This window comes from Dromiciops gliroides, chromosome 4 (genome assembly GCF_019393635.1).
Source record: "Dromiciops gliroides isolate mDroGli1 chromosome 4, mDroGli1.pri, whole genome shotgun sequence".
Lineage (NCBI taxonomy): Eukaryota > Metazoa > Chordata > Mammalia > Microbiotheria > Microbiotheriidae > Dromiciops > Dromiciops gliroides.
The window spans coordinates 217480361-217502181 of record NC_057864.1 but is presented as its reverse complement, the minus strand read 5'-3'; the positions used below and the strand labels follow the sequence as shown (position 1 = coordinate 217502181).

Below are 21821 nucleotides of genomic sequence, written 5' to 3'. Positions count from 1 at the left end.
CATGGTGTTCTATCCACTGTACTATCTAGTTGTCTAATATACATAATATGTACAACCACATTTATAATCTTAGAGAGTCAATGAAGGCTCAGAAAAGTTAAGTGACTTCCACATGGTCACACAGTTTATAAGTATCAGAGGTGAGATTGGAACTCAGGTCAAGTACATCATCCTATACACTCTCTTTATACATACTTAAACATACAACCTTCCCATAGCTTGTTTCCTTTTTAAATTTTTGGCTATAAACTTATGCTAATTTACATGATATTGGTTTTTTTTTCTGCCCTGAATGAGATGACATGCTTAGGACTTCACTGTTGGCAATATCCCCTGCTCCCTAGGGAGATAGGTTTTGGGCAAGGTTGGGGTCACTGGGCTGAGGTACCCTATACTGACCGCTCAGTATCACAGGCAGAGAAGGACATCTTGGAACAGAACTTGGATGAGGCACTGGATAGCAGGCAGGAACTGGTGGATCGAATACATTCCCTGAGGGAAAGAGCGGTTACTGCTGAGAAACAGCGCAAGCAGGTAACTGACATTATGTCCACCTCCTACCACATTTTTCCTCCCAAAAGACATGTCTGTGTTAGCAAATATGGAAGCTGGACTTTCTGGGAAGTCAAGCTGTCTGTTATCTAGGTGGAGACCAATCAATTCTTTGTTGGGCCAGGTTTGCTTACCTTGATTCAGTGACTTTGTTAAAGGAAAGAAAACTGCCTTCCTGAGAAGAAAAAAGCTGGGGAGTTATTGGGAGAAAGGAAAGAAAAGAGTTTTGTATTTTGAGACATTAAATAAACATGATGCAAATATGCATAGAAATTAACCACCCCATGTAAATGTGTAGGCAAAGGAGAAGCCATTAGCAACTTTGGCATTTTAAAAATAGAATGGTTAATGCTGTGTAAGATTCCACTTTCACTTAACCTCTTCTATCTACCCCTGTCCCCAACCCAGACCCATACTAATGTCAGTAATTTATCTGTTTTCTTACCCTGGCTCAGTACTTGGAAGAAAAAGAGCAGACCCTCTTTCAGTTCCAAAAAATCAAGGTGGACTTTGAAATCTACAAGGAGAAGATGAATGCCCTTCAAAGCCAGGTGGTGGAGCTTCAGAAAGAGAGAGACCAGGTATCCCCTGAGAATGAAAGAAAATGCTTGTGTTGGAATTCATCAGTTTTCAGCTCAGCTGGTTTCATTTCCAGAACCTGGATAGGTTAGAAAAAAGAATTTGGTTGGCTAACTGCTTTCCTCCCTAGGGGACATGGAGGTAGGGAGACTACCCAATGCACCCTCACTTTTGTTCAAAAACTTGCCCCTCTAGTCTTGGCCCCAGCTTGCTCCTGATTTGGGGAAACCGATGAAGGAAGCCAATCTCAAAGGAGGTATAGAACAGGGTTTCCCCCAGGAAGGAAGAGGGTATTTTCCAGCTCCTTTTCCCCATCAACCATGATTATACCCTGATTCCTCTGCCCTTCTTTATACCTTAATGCTTTCTTGAAAATCTGTTCCATATTTCAAGTGAGTTGATTGAAACGGAAGTAGATAGCATTGAATTGTTTGATTTTCCAGACTTAGAGTTAAAAGTTCTTAGATCCAAAATGCAAATGATGGTGCAAATTAATTCCAGAATATCTGAAAAAAAAATCTTAGTAGCCTTGCCTTATACAAAGCCATTAATTCCTGTGGAGTTGCTCCAAGCTTTAGCTGTCTTTTCTATGCCTGCCCCAAGGGCTCAAGGTTGCTGCTTCTGAGTGGTACATGATCTCTTGGGCTCCCACAGGCATACAGTGCAAGGGATCTGGCCCAGATGGACATTTCTCACAGCTTGACAGAAAAAGACTCCCTCCGAAGAAAGGTGTTTGAACTAACAGATGAGGTCTGTGAACTACGGAAAAAGCTCCAAAAGGCGCAGGCAGAACCAATGAGTATGGTAAGGGATGAGCTGCCTGTGGTGAGGAAGAGGGCTGGAGTGCTAAGAGGGAGGGAGGCCACTGTACTCACCCTGGCTTAGGAAGGATGAGAATGAGGAAGTGCCAAATCTGTGGCCAACAAGTAATTTTCCCCATCTAAACTGTGGCTCCCATTTTGACCTGCAATAAACACCATGGGAATTATATACAAATCACATACAGATGAACATACTGTAGTCAGTATCTGGGGTGCCATTTGTAACTAGAGTATCACATGAAGTAGAAAAGCTAGGTTAAAGAAAAACCCCAGGTTTTGATTCTTCCCTGCTCCCTCCCAAAGGAGCTAAAATCTAACAATCCAGTTGCTTTTGGTGTCTCAGGGGTGGGGATGTGGCAGGGCCTTGCTGATTGTGTCCAAGGAGGACTCTCTGGATGTAAGAAGAAAGAACTGGTGTTTCCAGGAAGGTGGTGAGAGGAGAATAGTTTGGGAGTAGTTTGACTAGAAGTATAAAAGTATCCAAGATAAACACCTTCTTGAAACTAATGAGTTTGTCTGATCCATTCTTTGGCAGACCAAAGAGCACACTGGGGAACCTTCAAAGTGGGGAAAACAGAGGCTCATAAGGATGCATGCTATCAATCCTCAGGAGGACAGTGACTTCAGTCTCCTAAGCTCCACAGAGGTATTAGGATCTTCCTTCACTCTCATGCTTTCTCAGAGACTGAGTTTACTTTTAGTTAGAGGACATTAAAAGCTCATTCATTCCTGACTGCATTGGTGGACAATGTAGGGCAATTTTCACCAAACAGTTTAGGCAAATGCCTGAAACAAGAGGCTTCTGGGAAATTTACAGCACCTCAAGCCACTAATTATTTCCCCTCCTGTGTCATTGGTAAATAATTGCTTTCTTTGGTAGTCCAATTCTGTTAGGTTATAATGGTGTCCAGAAAGTCTGAGAATTGGGGTTTAGGGAAAGCATTGCCATGAGGCCCTATTAGGGGGTGATGACTATACAGAAGGGTTAAGGAGATGCAGTACTTGTGTTGAGGGGCACATAAGACTGCTACTAAAGCTAATATCTTTCCAAAGAGCTGTCCTTTAGCCATCCTTCTACCTCACCTTTGTCTAGGGGGGAGAGAGGAGGATGGAGGAAGAGCAGAGGGAACTTAGGTTACTCTCCATGGTCCTGCTTGAGAGACAGGGAGTTATAACTTGGGGAAAGGTACATTTATGGATATATGGCTATTAAGTGCATTGTGTATCTATATGCAAATGTACAGAACTCAGCATACAAGTGTGACTATCAATGTAATTTGATATTTGAGTATAACATGAGTATATGTATGTGCAATAGGAACGTAAGTACTTCTTGGTATGTGCAGAGAATTTATTGATCTTTACCCTCTGCCATTCTTACCTGGGTAGCACTGGCCAGATCTGAGCACCACCTCAAACCAGGAGCTGATGGCAAGTTTCCGTTCTAGTAGCCCTTTGCCTCCTTGCAAGGAATCAATCTACAGGCGAGTCGCTGAAGACTTCCAGGAAGACCCCATTTCTGTAAGGTATGAGGCTGAGGAAGACCTAGGGGTAACCATATCGAGTCTTCTTTGGGTTGGCTTTAGCAGGTTGTATGTGTGATAGAACACAGCTACAGGGAAGTGTGCAGAGGGAGACTACCAACCTCACAGGCTTGTTGAGAATAAAATACTTTGTAAGCTGTAAAATATTATACAAATATAATGTAATGTAATCTCATTCTTCTCATCTTTTTCAATGGACTTCAGCTAGAAATGGTCCCAGGACAAGTCATTGTCTTTATATTTAATGTTTTGGACAGTTATAAGGTAGATAAAATAGTGTTGGTTTTTTTAAATAACTAAGTCAAAGTATTAGGACATAGGGGCAACTAGGTGGTGCAGTGGATAAAGCACTGGCCCTGGATTCAGGAGTTCCTGAGTTCAAATCCGGCCTCAGACACTTGACACTTACTAGCTGTGTGACCCTGGGCAAGTCACTTAATCCCCATTGCCCCGCAAAAAAAAAAAAATTTTTTTTAAAGTATTAGGACATAAACTTGTCTTCTATAGTCTCGCTGAAAGCATCTTTGGGAACACCATAGTAGAAGACAGGATGACAGGGATGATATGTAACTCATACTGCTAGAACATGATTTTGACTTCTGTTAGATCTCATATATCTTGAAAACTTTTCATGCTGTATAGATGATGATGACGACGACGATGATGGTGGTGGTGATGGTGGTGGTGATGATGACAAGCCTCTCTGGGTTGGGGAGAAGTGCCCTGAAATCCCTCTTCCTTTTTCTCTGTAGCAGTTCTCAGGAGTTTCTTGATAAAGATTTTGGCATCTCTTCAGGAGAGAAGATAGATGACATAGAACTGGACTATGAGGTGGTAGATATGGGAGGTAGGTACAACCATTATTGGAAAATCTCCCCTAGTTAGCCAGGCAATTTCCCATGAGACCAGACCATTTTTAGATTAGGAGGGTAATGAGAAGGGGCCTTCAGGGACATGATCCCTGTGGCTGCCCTTTCCACCCCTGACCTCTAAGAGCTTAAGTTAGATAATAGGAGTAAAGATTTTGACCTAGGAGTGACTCTAGATGTCCTCTAGTCCAGCTAGATGAGGGAACCAAAGACCAGAGAGGCTAAATGATTTCCTCAGTCACACAGGTAGTAAGTAACAAAGTTGGGATTTTAATTAAGGCCCCCTGGCTCCAAGCTCTTTCCAAACACTCTTTCCGTTGCAGTGCTTCTGGTGTGTTACCTTTGGTAAAATTCATTTTCATGTAGTGTAATCAATTACTGCTTCTTTTTTCTCCCTTTCCTTTCCTTTCCTCTCCTCTCCTCTCCTCTTCTCTTCTTTTCTTTCTCTTCCCTTCCTTTTTTCCTTCCTTCCTTCCTTCCCTCCTTCCTTTCTTAGATCTGTGTATAGATAGCACAAGTTCTATTCTCTCTGTTTCTGTTTCTTTCTCCGAAATAAATTGGAGTCAGACAACCTTGATTTAAATCCTGACCCTGCCAATTACTAACTATGTTGACTTAGGTGAGTAACTTTCCATTTCTGGGCCAGAGTTTCCTCATCTGTAAAATGAAGGGTTTGACTACATGGTTTCTAAGCTTCCTTATAGCTCCAATATTCTGTACCACTGGGTCCAGGAAAACTTATCCTTCCACTCTTTGAGGGAGAACAATGAACTTTAGTCTTCAGTAGGACATGGGAAATTCAGGACTCTTGGCCAAGACATAATAATTGTTTACACAATTATTAAGTGGCAGTTTGCACAAATTATTATTAGGAGAATTGGACAGAGTACTTAGCTTGAAGAGCTAAACTTGACAGCAACAGACATGAGTTCAAGCCCTAACTCAGCTACCTGTGTGACCTTGAATAAATCACAATCTCTGGGCCTCAGTTTCCTAATTTGCAAAATGAGGGTGTTAGACTAGTCTTAAGGCTTTTGTGGTCCCTTCCCAGGTCCTGTGACCCCTACAAACACCCCTATGATTTAAAGGGTGATGTGTAAGACAGCATGGCAGTCTCCTCTAATGATCTAAGGGCAGTGGTGTGCTGAAGCCCACTCCTACCAGAGACAATATCAATTGTTAAATTTTCAGCATGAACATTTATACCTTAGAAATCAGGGCTAGGGGGCAGCTAGGGAGCACAGTGGATAAAATACTGGCCCTGGAGTCAGGAGGACCTGAGTTCAAATCCAGCCTCAGACACTTGATACTTACTAACTATGTGACCCTGGGCAAGTCACTTAACCCTCATTGCCCTGCAGATAAATAAATGAATAAAGAAATAAATAAACAAATGAATGAATAAATAAACAAACAAACAAACAAACAAATAAATCAGGGCTTAATTTATTGTTTAATTGATATTCTGTACTTAAGAAATCAATGGAGAAAATGTTAATAGTGCAGATTAAACTTTAAAAGTATGCTATACGTACATGTTTTCTTGATTGTATTGAGGGAGTGGAAGTGGGAAGCTGGTTGTTAAACATTTACCAGCACACTACTGTCTAAGGCTAACCAAAGTATAACTGCTGTGAGGTGGAGAGGCTATCACATTTCCAGCGTTCTTCCCCATCTGCCTATCAGGGATTCATCCTTGTGGCCACGAGGTGGTGCTAGTGCACCATCAAACTGGTGAGCCCCATTGACCAGAGAAACTGGACTTTTAAGGACACTAGAAGCTTTGTGAGAAAACCATAGATCGCTGAATTTTAAAGCTAGAGGGTTCCTTAAACATCAAAAAGCCCATTTTACAGAGGAGGAAATAGAGGTCTAAATAGATTAAGTGATTTAACCAAAGTAACAAAGCTGTGTATGACTGGGATTAGAACTCATCTCTTGACTTCCTGGCCACATTGTCCATTGGTTTAGGGAGGTGGGGGAAGGGCCTCTACCATTGTATTTCTCCAAGGTAGTATGGTGCAGCAGTTGTTTGGCATCCTATGGGGCAAGGCCGATGGGGTGAACCTGCGGAAGACAGAAAAGAGGATTGTAACAGTGGAATATTTGGTTGGATTCTGGGGTCCCTTGCAGTTTTAGTTATATAATCCTATGACCTTTTTTCAGGTACAATTAGCTCCATCTTGGCCTAGTCTGGTCTTTATTTACTTGTTCTATATTTCTTAGTAGGTCTCCCTGGAATAGAGAGTGTCCAGAAGGCATTTTCCCCAAGTCCCTGCCCCCCAGAAAGGTGAGTTTCTAGGACCCTTTTATTGTCATGGAGTTGAGGAGGCAGGATAAAGGGGAAAACTCCTGATTGTATTCTCTGTCTAGGCCGGGCAAGAGAGGTGATGGACTTTTCAGGGGCCAGGCAAAGACATGACTTGTAGTTCAGGCTACTTGATGGATCACTGGAGGGAGAAATTACAGACTCCTAAAGCCAGGAGGGCCCTGAAGAGACCAACTTGATTTGCATCTAGGCAGGGCTTGTACTGAAGAAGAAAAAATACTTTTTTCATTCAGCAATGTTCTGGTGCGTAGACGTCCTGCCCGGAGGATCCTGAGTCAGGTAACAACACTGGCCTTCCAGGTGGACTCCTTCTTGGATCAAATCAGCATCATCGGTGGAAATCACACAGGCATCTTCATTCACCGGGTCACCCCTGGCTCTACAGCAGATGAGATGGCTTTGCGTTCTGGCACCCAGATCATGATGGTGTGTATGTCTGCCATCTGGTCCCCAGTGGTGTGAATAACTTGATTTTTCTGATGAATGGAGAGGAAATAGTACTGTAGATGACCCAAAACATTAGAGAATAGTTAAGTCTCTTTGTCAATCTATTTGCCTCTCTAACTATCTAAATAATTAGGCATATGGGCATATATAGATTTATATGGAGACTACCTAAAATGCCCTACCCTCTGGCATATGAGTCAGGTTCTATCTTGGGAGCTTCTTTTCAATAATAATCTCTATGGATCATTTCATCTTCACCGGTGTCTCTCCTGAGGACATAAGAATCTTTCCCTGAAAGGACCCTCTCAGGTCTTCTGTAGGCATTGAGTTAATAAGAAGCTCTATAAAAATTGTGTTTAAAGAAATCTATACATAGATTATTTTTGTTCTTGTTTAATTATGTCTGAGTCTTCCTGACCCTATTTGGGGTTTTCTTGGCAAAAATACTATAGTGGTTTGCCATTTTCTTTGCTCATTTTTACAAATGAGGAACTAAAACAAACACGGTGACTTACCCATGGTCATGCAGATGATGTGTTTGAGGCTGGATTTGAACTAAGTTCTTCCTGACTCCAGGCTCAGCACTCTATCCACTGAGCCACCTAGCTGCCTGCATAAATTATTATTTTCCATTTCTGTCCCTTCTTCCACTAGACGCTGTAAGTCTGAGAGATTTTTTAATTAAACAAGGCTAGGATGGGAGATAGCTGTGGGGCAAGCTGTGGCAGGAGATAGCTTTTCTTGGCAAATGATGGTGAAGAAATTGGACTCTGTCCCATAAGGAAGAATAGCTAGTTTTATGCTGGAGCAGCTAAGCTGCTGCTAAGGATCTCAGCAAAGAACAGAAAATTATCCCTTGTCCACTTGGATTTAAATGACACATTGGACTAAATCATGAGAGCAAAGTCTTTTACATGGGGTCCAAGATGTACTGCCCCCAGTCATGGTCCTTCCTCCTGAAATTTCAGATGAAATGAATTTCATCTTCATTGACTCCATTTTACTCTTCCTCTCATTACCATAATTACCGAGACAGGGCAGTTAGAAGATAGCAGCTGTACTCAGTGGTCCTAAGAAGGATATCAGCTTTTCTCCTACTCTGCAGGCAGTAGATAAAAGCAAAGAGAGACCTCTCAGCTGGTGTTTGTTAAAGGATGGTCAATTATACTGAAATTGAGGGCTGGTCATCTGAGAAGAAAAGTGAGAGATGGGCCTAATGAGACCTGTGGGTGACAGAGCAATATGGCTTCAGGGATTTATTTTTCTTTAGCATCTTTCTCTAAACATGCCTGTTCTTTCTTTTGGAAACTATGATGTATGGGTTGTACTGTGAACTGCCTGAGGTTCTGGGTTCATAGAATGCCAATGCATTTGAGTGATTATGGCTCTGAGTCACAAAGTTAGCAGCAGCAAGGTTATTGAAAATAGTATCTGAGCTCTTCACTGTTCTCTTGGACATGCTTGTGTTAGAGAAAGATTGCAGTCAGAAGCCTTAAGCCCCTGATATTTCTTACCCTATGAAGAACATAACAAAGGTATGGTTTATGTCTGAGTTCTACTATGGGCAGGATATGTGAACAGCTAGACTGAGAGGCTGCCTTTTCTTAATGGGCCATCATCTCTGAGTCACCCCTGAATCAGGGAATTGGTAGAAGCTGACATCAAAGGAGCCCTGGAGGTTAACAGCAGCAACAAAATCCCTTTCATTTTTGGACTGGTAATAGGTGATAGTGCAAAACTTCACACATAGTAGGCACTTAAGTATTTGCTGAATTGCACGGAGTAAATTCTCTTGCAGACTCAAGCTGTCATCTTAGTGTAAGTGTTGCTGGCTTTGTCCATAGGTGGATTATGATTCGAAGGAGATCACATTCAAGGCTGTTTTGGAGGACACAACCCTGGAGCAGGCAATAGGGCTTCTCAAGAGGGTGAATGGCTTCTGCTGTCTATCTGTGAAGGTCAACATGGAGGGTACGGATTCCTTGAAATCTTTTATTTCCCTCCCAAAATTTCACCATACTCCTTTTCCCCATCAGCTATTAGTCTCCATAAGATTCTGTTCCTCTGGTCATTGCACACTCACTACTCCCCACTCAACTCTAGAGCCGGGAACAGAATTTAGAACATGTCCAGATTTAGTCTCCATAGGCAATCAAGGTAGTTAGAAATCCCATTTTTTGTTGTCTTTTTTAGTAATGTCTGATTCTTTGTGACCTTTTGGGGGGTTTTCAGTGAAGATACCGAGATAGTTTGCCAATTCCTTTTCCAGCTCATTTTACAGATAAGGAAATGGAGGGAAACAGAGTTAAGTGACTTGTCCAGGGTCACACAGATATTAAATGTCCAAGGCTGAATATGAACTCAGGACTTCCCAACTCCAGGCTCACCACTATATCCAATGTGCCATCTACCTCCCCATTTCAGTAGAAATCCTTCTGCTGATCCCAACTCTACTAGTTCTGGAATAAAAGGACTTTAGTTCAAAACCTGCCTCTGCTACTAAATTTATGACTGGGTAAGCCATTCAATTTCTCCATACCTCACTTTTGTCATCTGCAAAATGAAGGGTTTGGACTACACAGTCTCTGTGGTCCCTTCCAGCCCTGAAGCTATAATTAATACTAAGATCACGTGAGATGCTCAAATTTAGAGACATCTCTACTCCAAATGTTCACATGGGCTATTTGCGCCTGACCTGTGGTTGAGCCTTTCAAGCTCATCTTGGTCTGATCAGCCACAGTTGGACACACTGTATCCTGGCACAGCGAAGACATTTTGGTCCTCTTTGAGCATGAAGACGACAACCGTAACCATCTTTTTCTCTTTAGTGTTAGCTGCTCTATCATACTGCCCTCTGGTCTACAATGTCATTCCCCTTCCACATTTTCATTGTTCTTTCTCTTCTCCCCATTATTGCCAGGTTACAAGAGACTGATCCAGGACATGGAGAACAAAATAACCACCTCAGGGGATTCATTCTATATCCGGGTCAACTTGGCCATGGAGGGAAAGGCAGATGGAGAGCTACAGGTGCAGTGTAATGACATCCTGCATGTCACTGACACCATGTACCAAGGCCAAAGTTGTTGGCATGCACATCGAGTCGATTTCTATAGCATGAAGGACATAGATCATGGTACCATCCCCAACTACTCACAGTGAGTTGCCTGTGTCAAATAGAAATGCTACTCATTCGTTCATTCATTCAACAAAAACTGATTGGGTGCCTACCACATGCTGAATATCAGCTTAGGATATTGCTAATGATCTTGGGGGCATGGCAGAGGTGTGGTGCATCCCTGAAGAATGTTTTTTGGGCTTAATTTTCATGATTTTGCCCAGAATATACTATGGTACCCAGGGAACAAACCAAGGTCCTTTTAGGGTGATACAAGATTTCCTATCATGGTCTAGCTGTCTCTAAACCATAAGCTAATGAGGGGTGATGAATTAATACAAAGAGTTAAAACAGCTTCTTCCATAAATAATTTTTTGTTAGATTTGTTACCTCTTACCTGTAAGTACCCGTTAGTAATAACCTTCTCCCTTAGACCTTACAGGTACTTTTTGGGGCACCTTTGTAATGAATTTATCCTATATTATTGTTTAGTATAATTACTTGTGAATTTGAACTCAGGACTGATGTAAGCCTCTTTAGTCTGCAGTTCCATAAGGTGAGAGCAGCCAGTATACTATTCAAAACACAGGAGATGTTACAACCCTGAGGAAAATTATCAAGACATGAAATAGTTTGCAGCATTGCTAAATAGTTATTTTAAATTTCACCTCAGCTCTGTACTGTCCAAACAATTCTATCCAGGTCCCTATCTTATGTAAAACCTGACCAGGCATAGGACTCATCTTCCTGCTGGTGAGCATCTTCTCCAAAAAACACAGGAGTTGCAGAATATTCTCCTGCTTTCTAACGACTCTGACTGAGGTATCCAGGAGTTTTGGCTTCTTGAACTCACTAGGCTGATTCCAATGCTGGAAATGCTCATCTCAAGATCACTATTCAGTCATCTATTTCAGCTCAGGAAAGAAAAAGGAGATAAAAAGATAAAGAAGAAGGGCAGCTAGGTGGTGCAGTGGATAGAGCACCGGCCCTGGAGTCAGGAGGACCTGAGTTCAAACCCAGCCTCAGACACTTAACACTTACTAGCTGTGTGACCCTGGGCAAGTCACTTAACCCCAATTGCCTCACCAAAAAAAAAACCAAAACAAAAGATAAAGAAGAAAAGGCAGCCAGAAATCCAGGTTTAAGCTCAACCAGCTGAACCACTGATCCAGTTGCCACATGGGAGTAGTTGCCATGCTTTAGGGGTAGTAGGCATAGGGTCCCAACCCTGCTCTCACCCTTGTAGAGAGAAAGTCAAAAAGTACTGATTCACTTGGCATATTGGAACAGAGAAAGGGACTGAGGTCAAGATCATGCCTTATTAAAGGTCCACTAAGTCCATGGGTTTTTTACTCACTGAACACTAAAGCAATTGTTCATCATTTCCAAGAGCCAAGCTCTTTAAGTCACACATGCCCCTTCCAGGGGAGCTCATACACAAGACCCATGGCATGGTCCCTACAAGCCCACTCCAATGCATGCTCCATGGAGTGTAACTCCTGCTACACAGGGGTGAGCTATATCATACTGTGTTCTAGAGTGGACTGGACAATACCCCATCCTCTCGGGTCCTGGTCTTTTCCCTTCAACATCTTTTTACAGCTCCCCATTGAGAGTGATTTCAACACCAGAGTTCCTGATGGCTGAGTCACCAACTCATTCTCTTCCCTTTTTGTGGTAGGGCTCAGCAGCAACTCATCACCCTCATCCAGGACATGACTCAGCAGAGCACAGTCACCCGCAAGGTGAGGAAGCTGAAGGGGAAGGAACATTTAAGTTAACTTTGACAGTCCCTATTCCCAGGTTGCAAAAAATCCATAGGTAGGGATTTGGGATATAAGGCCCAACCTTCCCTTGGAGCCTCTTTCCTCTTATCCTACAGTCAATCTCTCTTGATCCATTTGCTGATCTCCTCTAAAATGGGGTAGTGGAGTGGTGGAGGCAAAAATCTGACCCATGATATTTTCTCTCTAAGGGGTTCCTAGGGTGGGGCTTGGAGCTGAAGCATAGCTTCTATGTGAAGAGGATCAATTGCTATTCTAAATGAAGGTTTACATAAACTCCTATTCCCTCCCCTTCTGTATCTTTTCATAGCTATTATTTTCTCATTCCAGAGCAATGGGGTTGGTCTGCTGACCCCAATGTCCTAAGTCCTGACAGTGATTCCCTGTATAGATACACAGTCATTTTTCACTGACTCAACTCTATGCATCTGCATATAACACAGTCTTTAATGCTATCCTTTCCTGGTTTTGCTTGCCCTCAGTTTACCACCCTATTTTATTTCTTTTGGTTTTTCTCTCTCCCAACCCCTCCAACTCTATACATCAGCTCCTTGAGGGGAAGGCCTGTTTTTTGTTTTGTTTTTGAATCACTAGCACCTAACACAATGCCTTGTACTGAGAAGGTGCTTGATAAGTGCCTGTTGTTTGATTGGAGGCTTCCCTCCTGCTACCTCTCTTTGAAGACCTTTTCCTATAGTGCCTGGTTCTCCTATCCTTATTCCCACCCCATGATATAAATGTGGAGACTTTCAGGTGACCTGTGGGATGGGGAGAGAGAAAATACAGGTGATCTACTCAATGGTGCGAGATTGGTCCTTACCCTCCTGGAAAGTTTGCTGGAGAAAAGACTTTGGGGCCCCTCATCATACTCTTTGGAACTTTAATCTCCATCTCTTCCTTTTCTTTCTCTCCCACTCCCTGCTTTTGTAGTCATCTGGGGGACCACAAAAATTAGTGCGCATAGTCAGCATGGACAAGACCAAGGGCAACCCGCTGTGTTCCTCCTTTGATGGGAGCCAGGCTGAGCCCAGCAAGTTGGAAGGTGTGACTGGGGTTCATCAATGGTAAAGGGAGGCCCAGGGAGGGTGGCTCCGCGGTAAGCAGGGAGGCAAGTTTTATCATGGAGGCATCATTCTGCTGTGACCAGTCCTGTGTTATAAAGAGGATCATGAAAAACAGAAGAATAATAGACTTAATTAAAGAAAGTGGAAAATAAGAGTAAGATGAGAAAAGTGTCGGGGAAGGATGATGGAGTCTTGGTGGACCAGTTTTTCTCACTATTTTTTCCCTACACAGATTCATCTGTGGTGTGTTTTTGGGCAGAGAGCTGTTTTACACTAGTACCTTACACATTGGTAAAACCCTACAAACCAATCAGGCCTCGACCTGTGCTCTTTGTGCCTATGGTGGTTGGAAGGATCCTGAGGGAGAAGCTGAGTGTCCTCAAGGGTTTTGAGAAATGCCCAACAGGTATGTCCCCCTTCTTAGCATCTGCATTTCTTTTTTTTTTTTTTTTGGCAGGGCAATGGGGGTTAAATGACTTGCCCAGGGTCACACAGCTAGTAAGTGTCAAGTGTCTGAGGCCGGATTTAAACTCAGGTACTCCTGAATCCAGGGCTGGTGCTTTATTCACTGTGCCACCTAGCTGCCCCCAGCATCTACATTTCTTATCCAAGCAACAGAGCAATGCAAAACATAATCTCCTGGGATTTTGGCCACTGTTGCTACCTCGTGCTTCTCTAATGTGAAGAAAATATATGTTAAGAGGGGTCAGTGGGAGTCCCATTTCTGAATAGAATTAGACAGATTCCTGCTAATCCATGAGTCAATCAGTCAACAAGCATTTATTAAGCACCTGCTATATGTCAAGCACCATGCTAGACTCTGGGAATATAAAGATAAAAATGAAATAGTCCCTGCTTTCAAGGAGCTTACATTTAACAAGTGAGACAAAATGCACACATATAGGTTTTTTTTGTTTGTTCATTTTTTGTTTTTTGTAGGCAATGGGGGTTAAGTGACTTGCCCAGGGTCACACAGCTAGTAAGTGTCAAGTGTCTGAGGCTGGATTTGAACTCAGGTACTCCTGAATTCAGGGCCAGTGCTTTAACCACTGTACCATATAGCTGCCCCCTACACATATAGTTTTATACACAATATATATAAAATAGATAGATGCTAACCTTTGAGAGAAAGTTATTAGCTCCTGGAGGGAATGGAAAAGGCCTTCTGCAAAAGTTGACATTCAGCTGAGCCTCAAAGAAAGTCAGGGATTCTAAGAGGCAAAGCTCAGTAGGAAGAGTATTCCAGGCATAAGGGAGGAAATGTATATTGGAACAGATGATAGTCCCAAATGATAGGAGATGGAGTGTTGAGTATGAGAAACAGCAAGTAAGATGGTATGACTAGTTGGTATAATGTGTGACTTTAAATGTAGATGGCTTTTTCAAGGAGTTTAGTAATGAAAGGAAGAAGGGATAAAGGAAAATAATTAATAAGGACAGTATCATTCCATATGAGTTTTTTAAGGATAGGGAAGAAATGGTAGTGTTTGTAGACAGAAAGGAAGGAAATAGTAGATAGGGAAAGCTTGAAGATCAGAGGGAGAAATTATAGTAGAGGCAATATACTGGAGAAGATGGGAGGTAGTGAAAGCAAGGATATATGTAGTGGCATTGGCTTTGGTTGGGGAGGGAGTTACATCTTCTTTAGACATTGCAGTAAAGAAGGAGATTGTGGAGGACAATGGCAAGAGATATGCAATGAGGAGAGAGAGAAGAAAGAACTCATGGAAAATGGCCTTAATTTTCCCTATGAAGTATGAGGTAAAGTCCTCAACTAAATGAGCAGGGGAGTGCTATGGGAGACTCAAGGAGTGAAGAGGTTTGGAACTGCCATGGGGTGAGTAGCACAGAGAATCAATTAGGGAGGAATAGAAGATTTGCCTTGCCACAGTGAGGGCCCCTTGAGATTAGATGACATAAATTTGTAGTGGATCCAACCACCACAGCTGCAGGATTTTCTCCAGCTCCCTTCATTAGTATGAAAGTGTGAGTGAAGAAGGAAGATGATGAGAGTACTCCAGAGTTGGGATGTGGCAAGATGTGAGTAGCAATAGGACAAGAGAACAATGGATTCAAAAGGCTTGGATAGTATAGAGTTGAACTAGATCATTAAAGGATTGAATTTGGGAAGGGAGGAAAGTATAGTCAGAGCAAGAATGATGGACTGAGGGGCAGCTAGGTGGTGCAGTGGATAAAGCACTGGTCCCAGATTCAGGAGGACCTGAGTTCAAATCTGACCTCAGACACTTGACACTTACTAGCTGTGTGACCCTGGGCAAGTCACTTAACCCTCATTGCCCCACCCCCCCAAAAAAAGTTATCAGCTTTTAAAAAAAGATGAGTGTGATGAATACAGAGAAGCATGGAAAGATCCACATGAACTGATGCAGAGGGAAGTAAGCAGAAGAAAACAATATAAATGGAAAGAACACACACATGTGTTTATACACATGTACACATAAAAATCACAAGTGAAAGTTGTCAAATCATTAAGAATAAACAGATTTTGAAAGAGATGTGGGAAAACACTCCCACCCTGCCCCTTTGCAGAGGTGGGAGGTCTACAAGTGCTAAACTTCACCTATACTTTCTTTTTTTTTTTTTTGATGTATTGATTAATTATGCTGCTTTTCCCTCTTTTTTTCTGTTTTTGTCTTTATAAAAATACTATTTGTTATATGGTATGGCTCTCTGGGAGAAAGAGAAAAATAGTGGGGGAAACTATGATAATGTACAAAAATCAAAGATGTCAATAAAAATTATAAGAAATAACTTTATCCTTTTGTGAGAAAATGGGTAGTCTCTCCTCTCAATGAGGATATAACAGTCAATCATACTCCTCCTGACCCGTTTGTAGGACAAAGGTCTCAGATCCCCTCCTCCCTCTCAGGCTAACAAAATCACATGGTTCAAAGAGCCCTGGTCTCAATAAGGTCAGCTCTGGAATTGTGTCCATATAAGGAAGTATAAGGTCCACTCCTGAGTTATGCCTATACAAGGAAGAGGGGTGGGAATACTGCATTCTGATTAGCTAGTTTAGATTGTAACCCTTGAGTAATCAGACCAATGATGAAAAAGAAGAGGGTCCATTTGCGTTAAAGACTAGGGTTTAAAACTGGGCCTGAGGGGGCAGCTAGATGGTGCAGTGGTAAAGCACCGGCCCTGGATTCAGGAGTACCTGAGTTCAAATCTGGCCTCAGACACTTGACACTTACTAGCTGTGTGACCCTGGGCAAGTCACTTAACCCTCATTGCCCTGCAAAAAACAAAACAAAACAGGGCCTGAGAGCCCCCTTTCTTTGAACCCACTAGCTGCATACTAGGGTGCCTCCTTCTCCCAAGAAGGAAATAAAAGAGCCTTTGTCACATCACTGCAGAGTTCCTGAAAATTATTGAGAAGAGGATTTTTTTCCCTCACACCTTTAACCCCAATTAAATGAACTAGGTGGAAATGTAGGAGGAAATGTAATTACTTGAATCTAAAGAAGGAAAAGCCAAAGAAGTTGAAGGCATTGAAACTCTACATTTCATACAAACCTTAGAAGTGTTACCTAATAGTGAAACAGATAGCAAAAATAACATTGACATTTGGAATCATTATGAAAGAGAGAAGAGTACACTTAAACTGGAATTTCAAAAGCCCTTTTTGAGTTTAATGGTACAAATAAACTAACAGGCTGTTGATATCAAACTAGAGTAATTTTTAAAAATCTGGTTATCTATTATAGCATTCTCCCACAACACTTGGCAGAGAAGATAAGAACATGTCAGGATTTGCACACAATATGTGCTGCAACCATTGCCATGGGAAGGCAAGAACAAATGGCAAAAGAGAAACAAAATAGTCAGGGACCCAGGAGCCAGCTCTGCCACATTGCCAAGTTCACCATGCTGCTGGGTTAGAGAGGCCCAGCCCTTCCCCAACTCATCACTGAAAGTTTCATATTTATAGGATATCACCTGGAGAATGGAAGTGAGAGAATGCCAGTAACATGTATAACTGATGCTATCCCATGGACCATGTTCAGAATTACCCATCTACCTTCTGGTTCAAATATGTGAGAGCTTTGGGGCCCCTCTTTGCCTCAGGGCTGAAATCCTTGTGCTTTTAGATGATAAAACACGGCTTTATTGACTTCTGGGCTGGAAGAGCTGCTGACTCAGTACATGTTTAAAAGGGAACTTACCACATGAGAGAGTTGAAGCAAGAGACAGAAGAAGAAGCTGTCTCTTCTTTTTGCTGGCACAGCACCTTCATCATTCCCCACCCCACCAACCTGCTGTTAAGTGTTTGCCATGACCATTTAATTCTGGGTCAAGAACTCCTTTTTGGACAGGGTTGTTAAAATACTAGATCAGAGGAATGCTGGAATAGTTGTTAATGGTTACACGTCAACTTGACAGGAGGTATCCATTGGAGTGCCTTAGACATCTGCTCTTGACCCTGTGCTATTTAACATTTTCATCAGTGACTTGTATAAAGGCATGGATGCTTATCAAATGTGCAGATGATGCAAAGCTAGGTGGTTGTTGTTGTTGTTGTTGTTGTTGTTGTTGGTTAGTCATTTCAGTTGTGTGGGATTCTTTGTGACCCCATTTGGGGTTTTCTCAGCAGAGCTACTGGAGTGGTTTGCCATTTACTTCTCCAGCTCATTTTACAGATGAGGAAACAGGTAAACAGGGGCAAGTGACTTTCCCAGGATTACACAGTCGGTAAATATTTGAGGTTGAATTTGAACTCAGGAAGATGTGTCTTCCTGACTCAAGGCCTGGTGTTCTATCCACTTTGCCACCTACCTGCAAAGCTAACACTGAATGACAGGTCCAAAAAGTGCTCTAGGCTAGAGCAATGAACTGAAGAAAAGACTCAACTTAATCAAAGCATAACGGTGGCACCACCTCTACAACTATTCCTCACTCTTCCCATTTGGCTAAAATTCATTTCAAGGTCAAATGGATATTATTTCTGCATTATTTCTTATTTGGGATTATTTGTACTTTTGCTCTCCTCCATTTGTATAGATAATTTAGCATTCATGGCTCTGGGATGTCAAGCCCCAGGATATTTCAGTCTTGGAACAGAGTCCAATTTATAAAAGTGGCATATGGGAGGGGCAGCTAGGTGGCGCAGTGGATAGAGCACTGGCCCTGGATTCAGGAGGACCTGAGTTTAAATCCAGCCTCAGACACTTGACACTTATTAGCTGTGTGACCCTAGGCAAGTCATTTAACCCCAATTGCCTCACACACACACCCCCAAGAAAAAGTGGCATACTGGGAGGAAGATCTCTATAGAGTGGGGAATTTTCTGTGAACAGACTCTCCCCTGAGGGTGAAACTCAGTCACCAGAGGAATTTTTCCATCTGTAGAACTGATTCAGGCAAGGCAGTATGGGCTTTTCCTTCAGGGAATCCCCCAATGACCTCACAGGGGTTAGAGTGACCGCAGGCAGTAGGTAAGGCTAAGGAAAGACAGATGGCAGAGATCAGATTTTGGAAATAGTGAACCAGGAATGGCCCAGGGGAGGATCACAAGGTGAAGCTGAGGCAACCCACTTGAGATATTGGAGCCCTGAGGCAAAGACCTCATCACTCCAGACTACTTAAGGCACAGCCGAAGCTATGTGTATTATACTCTCTGGCAGGGCCATAATTACCTTGGGGAATTTTATTATCTTCGAAGGTCACCCAAGCACTCCTTGGGCTACTTACATTTTTACGTGCCTCATGATATGGGCCCCTTTTGTACAAAATCACTACATTTATATGGCCCTGTCTTTCCCATTCCTTTTTGCCTCCTCAGAGTGTCTGACCCAAGAAGAGTATGAAGCCCGGAGACAAAGAGGAGACATAATCCATGAGGAGGAGCCCAGCCACCACAGTTATGTAACCTACCAAGCAGTAGAGTCCTCGATGCAAAAGGTAAAGGAATTCTGTTCTATAAGGCGAGAGGGAGAGTGGAGAGAAAGGACCAAGGCAATTCTGGATGAGTCAGTACAGAAAGGTCTTTGCAGACAGAGTTGCATACCCAGGAAGGTTGGGTTCAATACCCTTCCAAACCTAACTCCTTAGAAAAGCTTGGCTGTTCTCAAAATTGCAAATGGTGCATCAGTGGCCAAGTGAAATCCATTCAGGTAATAGCTTTGTACAGGTAACAGCATCTTTCCATTTGGAGTTGAATTATATTTCTCCAATTCCTAGGGAGTCCAAGTCAGGATCAGTTATTTGCCTTTCACAGAGTTGGTTCAATCCAAGCCAATTGATTAAAGGCTTACTATGGGCAAGCCCCTATGTGAGGCACTGGGAATACAAAGATACTGTCCCAGCCTTTAAGGAGTACAGGATAGTCCTAAGAGTTCCAGTTATTTTTCTCCCCTGATGCCAATAGCCTTAAACCTCCCCTCATTTCCTACAGAATATGCACTGTCTCTTGGACATGAGGCTGAACTGTGTGCAAGCCCTACACAGGATGGAGATCTTTCCTATCATTGTCCACATCTCTGTCACTGAGAAGAATGCCAAGAAACTCAAGTACGTACACACCTCTGGGCATGGGACTCTACCAAGAACTGGAGCCCCCTTGGACTGCCATAGCATGTATTCCAATGATGTCTAGTGTAACATACAAGTATTCAGGTTCCTTTTGCTTCCTCTTCACACACACACACACACAGAGTTACAGATTCTTTTAGCAATTGAAAGGGACAATTCTTCCAAAAAGGCAGAAACTAGGGCCAAGAAATCAGGGCTTTGCCTTGGGCACTGAAATTGATACTTTTTGCATTATAAAGTTTAGTACCTAATTAGCAAGAAAAATTAGTTAAGATAAGAAGTTGACTTGCCTCCTCTCCAGCTGAGCTCTTCCTCCCCTTAGCCTCGCTCCTTCTGTCTACCTGGTGGTCTGCCCAATAGCCCCTTATGGTCTTAGGCTTTCTCCCACCATGGGGTCTTATATGTTGTCTTTCTTCCTGCCCACCCCCACTGAAATTGTCTAAAAATTTGAACTTAAGGACACATTTCATACTGCTTGCCCTTAAACTTTCCCCACTCACTACCTCTTTTCTCCTGAGAAAATTTTACATGACCTAGGGAGAGAACCAGAATAGTGGAAAGGTGTCTCTCTAATAGTGAAAGGAAAGACAGTTATATTTATAGTATAGATAATTTGATTATCAGTCTCATTATAATAATCTCCACCTTGGGGAGGTACAGGGGAGGGCTTATCGTAATTTGGAGTTCCTGGGGTCCTAAACCAAACCCCGAGGTGGTACCTTTTTCAGTGGAGGTGTGTCTTGGGGGTTTATACATCATAAGGTGAATCTGGAAACAAATTTGGCCTTTTCTGAGCATGTCTCTTTCTGATTCCCATGGCTAGTTTCAAAATATCTCCATTTTTCGTTAGAATTTCTATACCCTTGTCATTTAGTCTAAGGTCATCATGGCCTCTCTCCCTCTGTTCCCATTATGGGCACTGATTTCTGTGGGTACAAGAACCTAGTATGCTGACTTGTAAGTTATCCATTAACTGGGGTCTAACTCCCTTTTGGAGCTAATATCTGAATTAAAACTTGGGTCTTGGGTTTTTCTATTAATCCCTTTTTGCCTTCTACATCAGGTGGAAGGCAGTAGAGTATAGGACAAAGAATCCTAGATTTTAAGTTAGAAGACTGAGTTCAAATGTCAGTTCTGTCACTTACAACCTATGTGACCATAGTCAAGTTGCTTGCTTTCTATGGGTCTCAGTTTCTCATCTTGAAAATAGAGGGGAGGGGCAGCTAGGTGGTGCAGTAGATAGAACACCAGCCCTAGAGTCAAGAAGACCTGAGTTCAAATCCGGCCTCAGACACTTAACACTAGCTGTGTGACCCTGGGCAAGTCACTTAACCCCAATTGCCTCACAAAAAAAAAGAAGAAAGAAAAAGAAAATAGAGGGGTGATTGAGGACCTCTAAGGTCCCTTCCCAGCTGTAGATCTATGACCCTATGAGTATTGTAAAATTTGAGCCAGGAGCTAAAATTTCTAGTTATGGCTCAGGTTATACCACAGCCCCAAAGAACAACTACAAAAGAGGAATCAATCTCAAACCTGTAATCTCTAGACCAAAGACATTTCTTGGTCATTGTTTTCACTAAATTTGTCACTGTGATATAATTGATAAAAAGCTGGCTTCAGATCCACAAAGACCTGGTTTCAAATCTCCCTTCTGACATATACCAGCTGTGTGACCTTGGGCAAGACGCTTAATCTTTCTTTAGTGTCTCTTGGCAATTTTCTGGGACTCTAAGTTACAGATTTGTAGAAAGAATTTACTTATTTTTGAGTTGTCTATATCAATGAAATCATAGATCTGCTCCCTATTCCTATTCCCACTCTTATTCCTGGTTAACATGGATGGTCTAACTTAACTCAATACAGGAATAAAGTAAATATTAGAAGCTTTTATTTTAGCCCACAAGTATTGGAGGTATGGAGATTTCCTGTCACCTGTTTCTATTTTAAAACATTAAAATTGATCCCTCTCCTAAAATTCCAATGGAGAAATCATCTGGGGCCCAGGTTCAGTCTCAGGTAAATTTCTATTCCATAATTCCATAGAATCAACTAGGTGCTGCAGTAGAGAGAACACAAAGTCTAGAGTCAGGAAGCCCGAGTTCAAATCTGATCCCAGACACTTACTGGATGTGTGACCCTGGGCAAATCATTTAACCTCTGCC

At 42.4% G+C, this 21821-nt stretch overlaps 1 protein-coding gene across 1 annotated transcript in view; it reads left to right on the top strand.

Moving 5' to 3' along the window:
• The window catches only part of CARD14 (caspase recruitment domain family member 14), a 53600-nt gene that overhangs the window by 30820 nt on the left and 959 nt on the right, over positions 1-21821 (top strand). Inside the window, exons 5-19 of the mRNA XM_044003309.1 lie at positions 415-534; positions 1008-1133; positions 1786-1956; positions 2497-2598; positions 3342-3478; positions 4249-4343; positions 6595-6655; positions 6928-7120; positions 8986-9112; positions 10062-10299; positions 11941-12004; positions 12974-13085; positions 13340-13513; positions 18911-19029; positions 19523-19638. Of these exons, the coding sequence (XP_043859244.1) occupies positions 415-534; positions 1008-1133; positions 1786-1956; positions 2497-2598; positions 3342-3478; positions 4249-4343; positions 6595-6655; positions 6928-7120; positions 8986-9112; positions 10062-10299; positions 11941-12004; positions 12974-13085; positions 13340-13513; positions 18911-19029; positions 19523-19638 (1955 nt within the window). The remainder of the gene's footprint in view (positions 1-414; positions 535-1007; positions 1134-1785; positions 1957-2496; positions 2599-3341; positions 3479-4248; positions 4344-6594; positions 6656-6927; positions 7121-8985; positions 9113-10061; positions 10300-11940; positions 12005-12973; positions 13086-13339; positions 13514-18910; positions 19030-19522; positions 19639-21821) is intronic.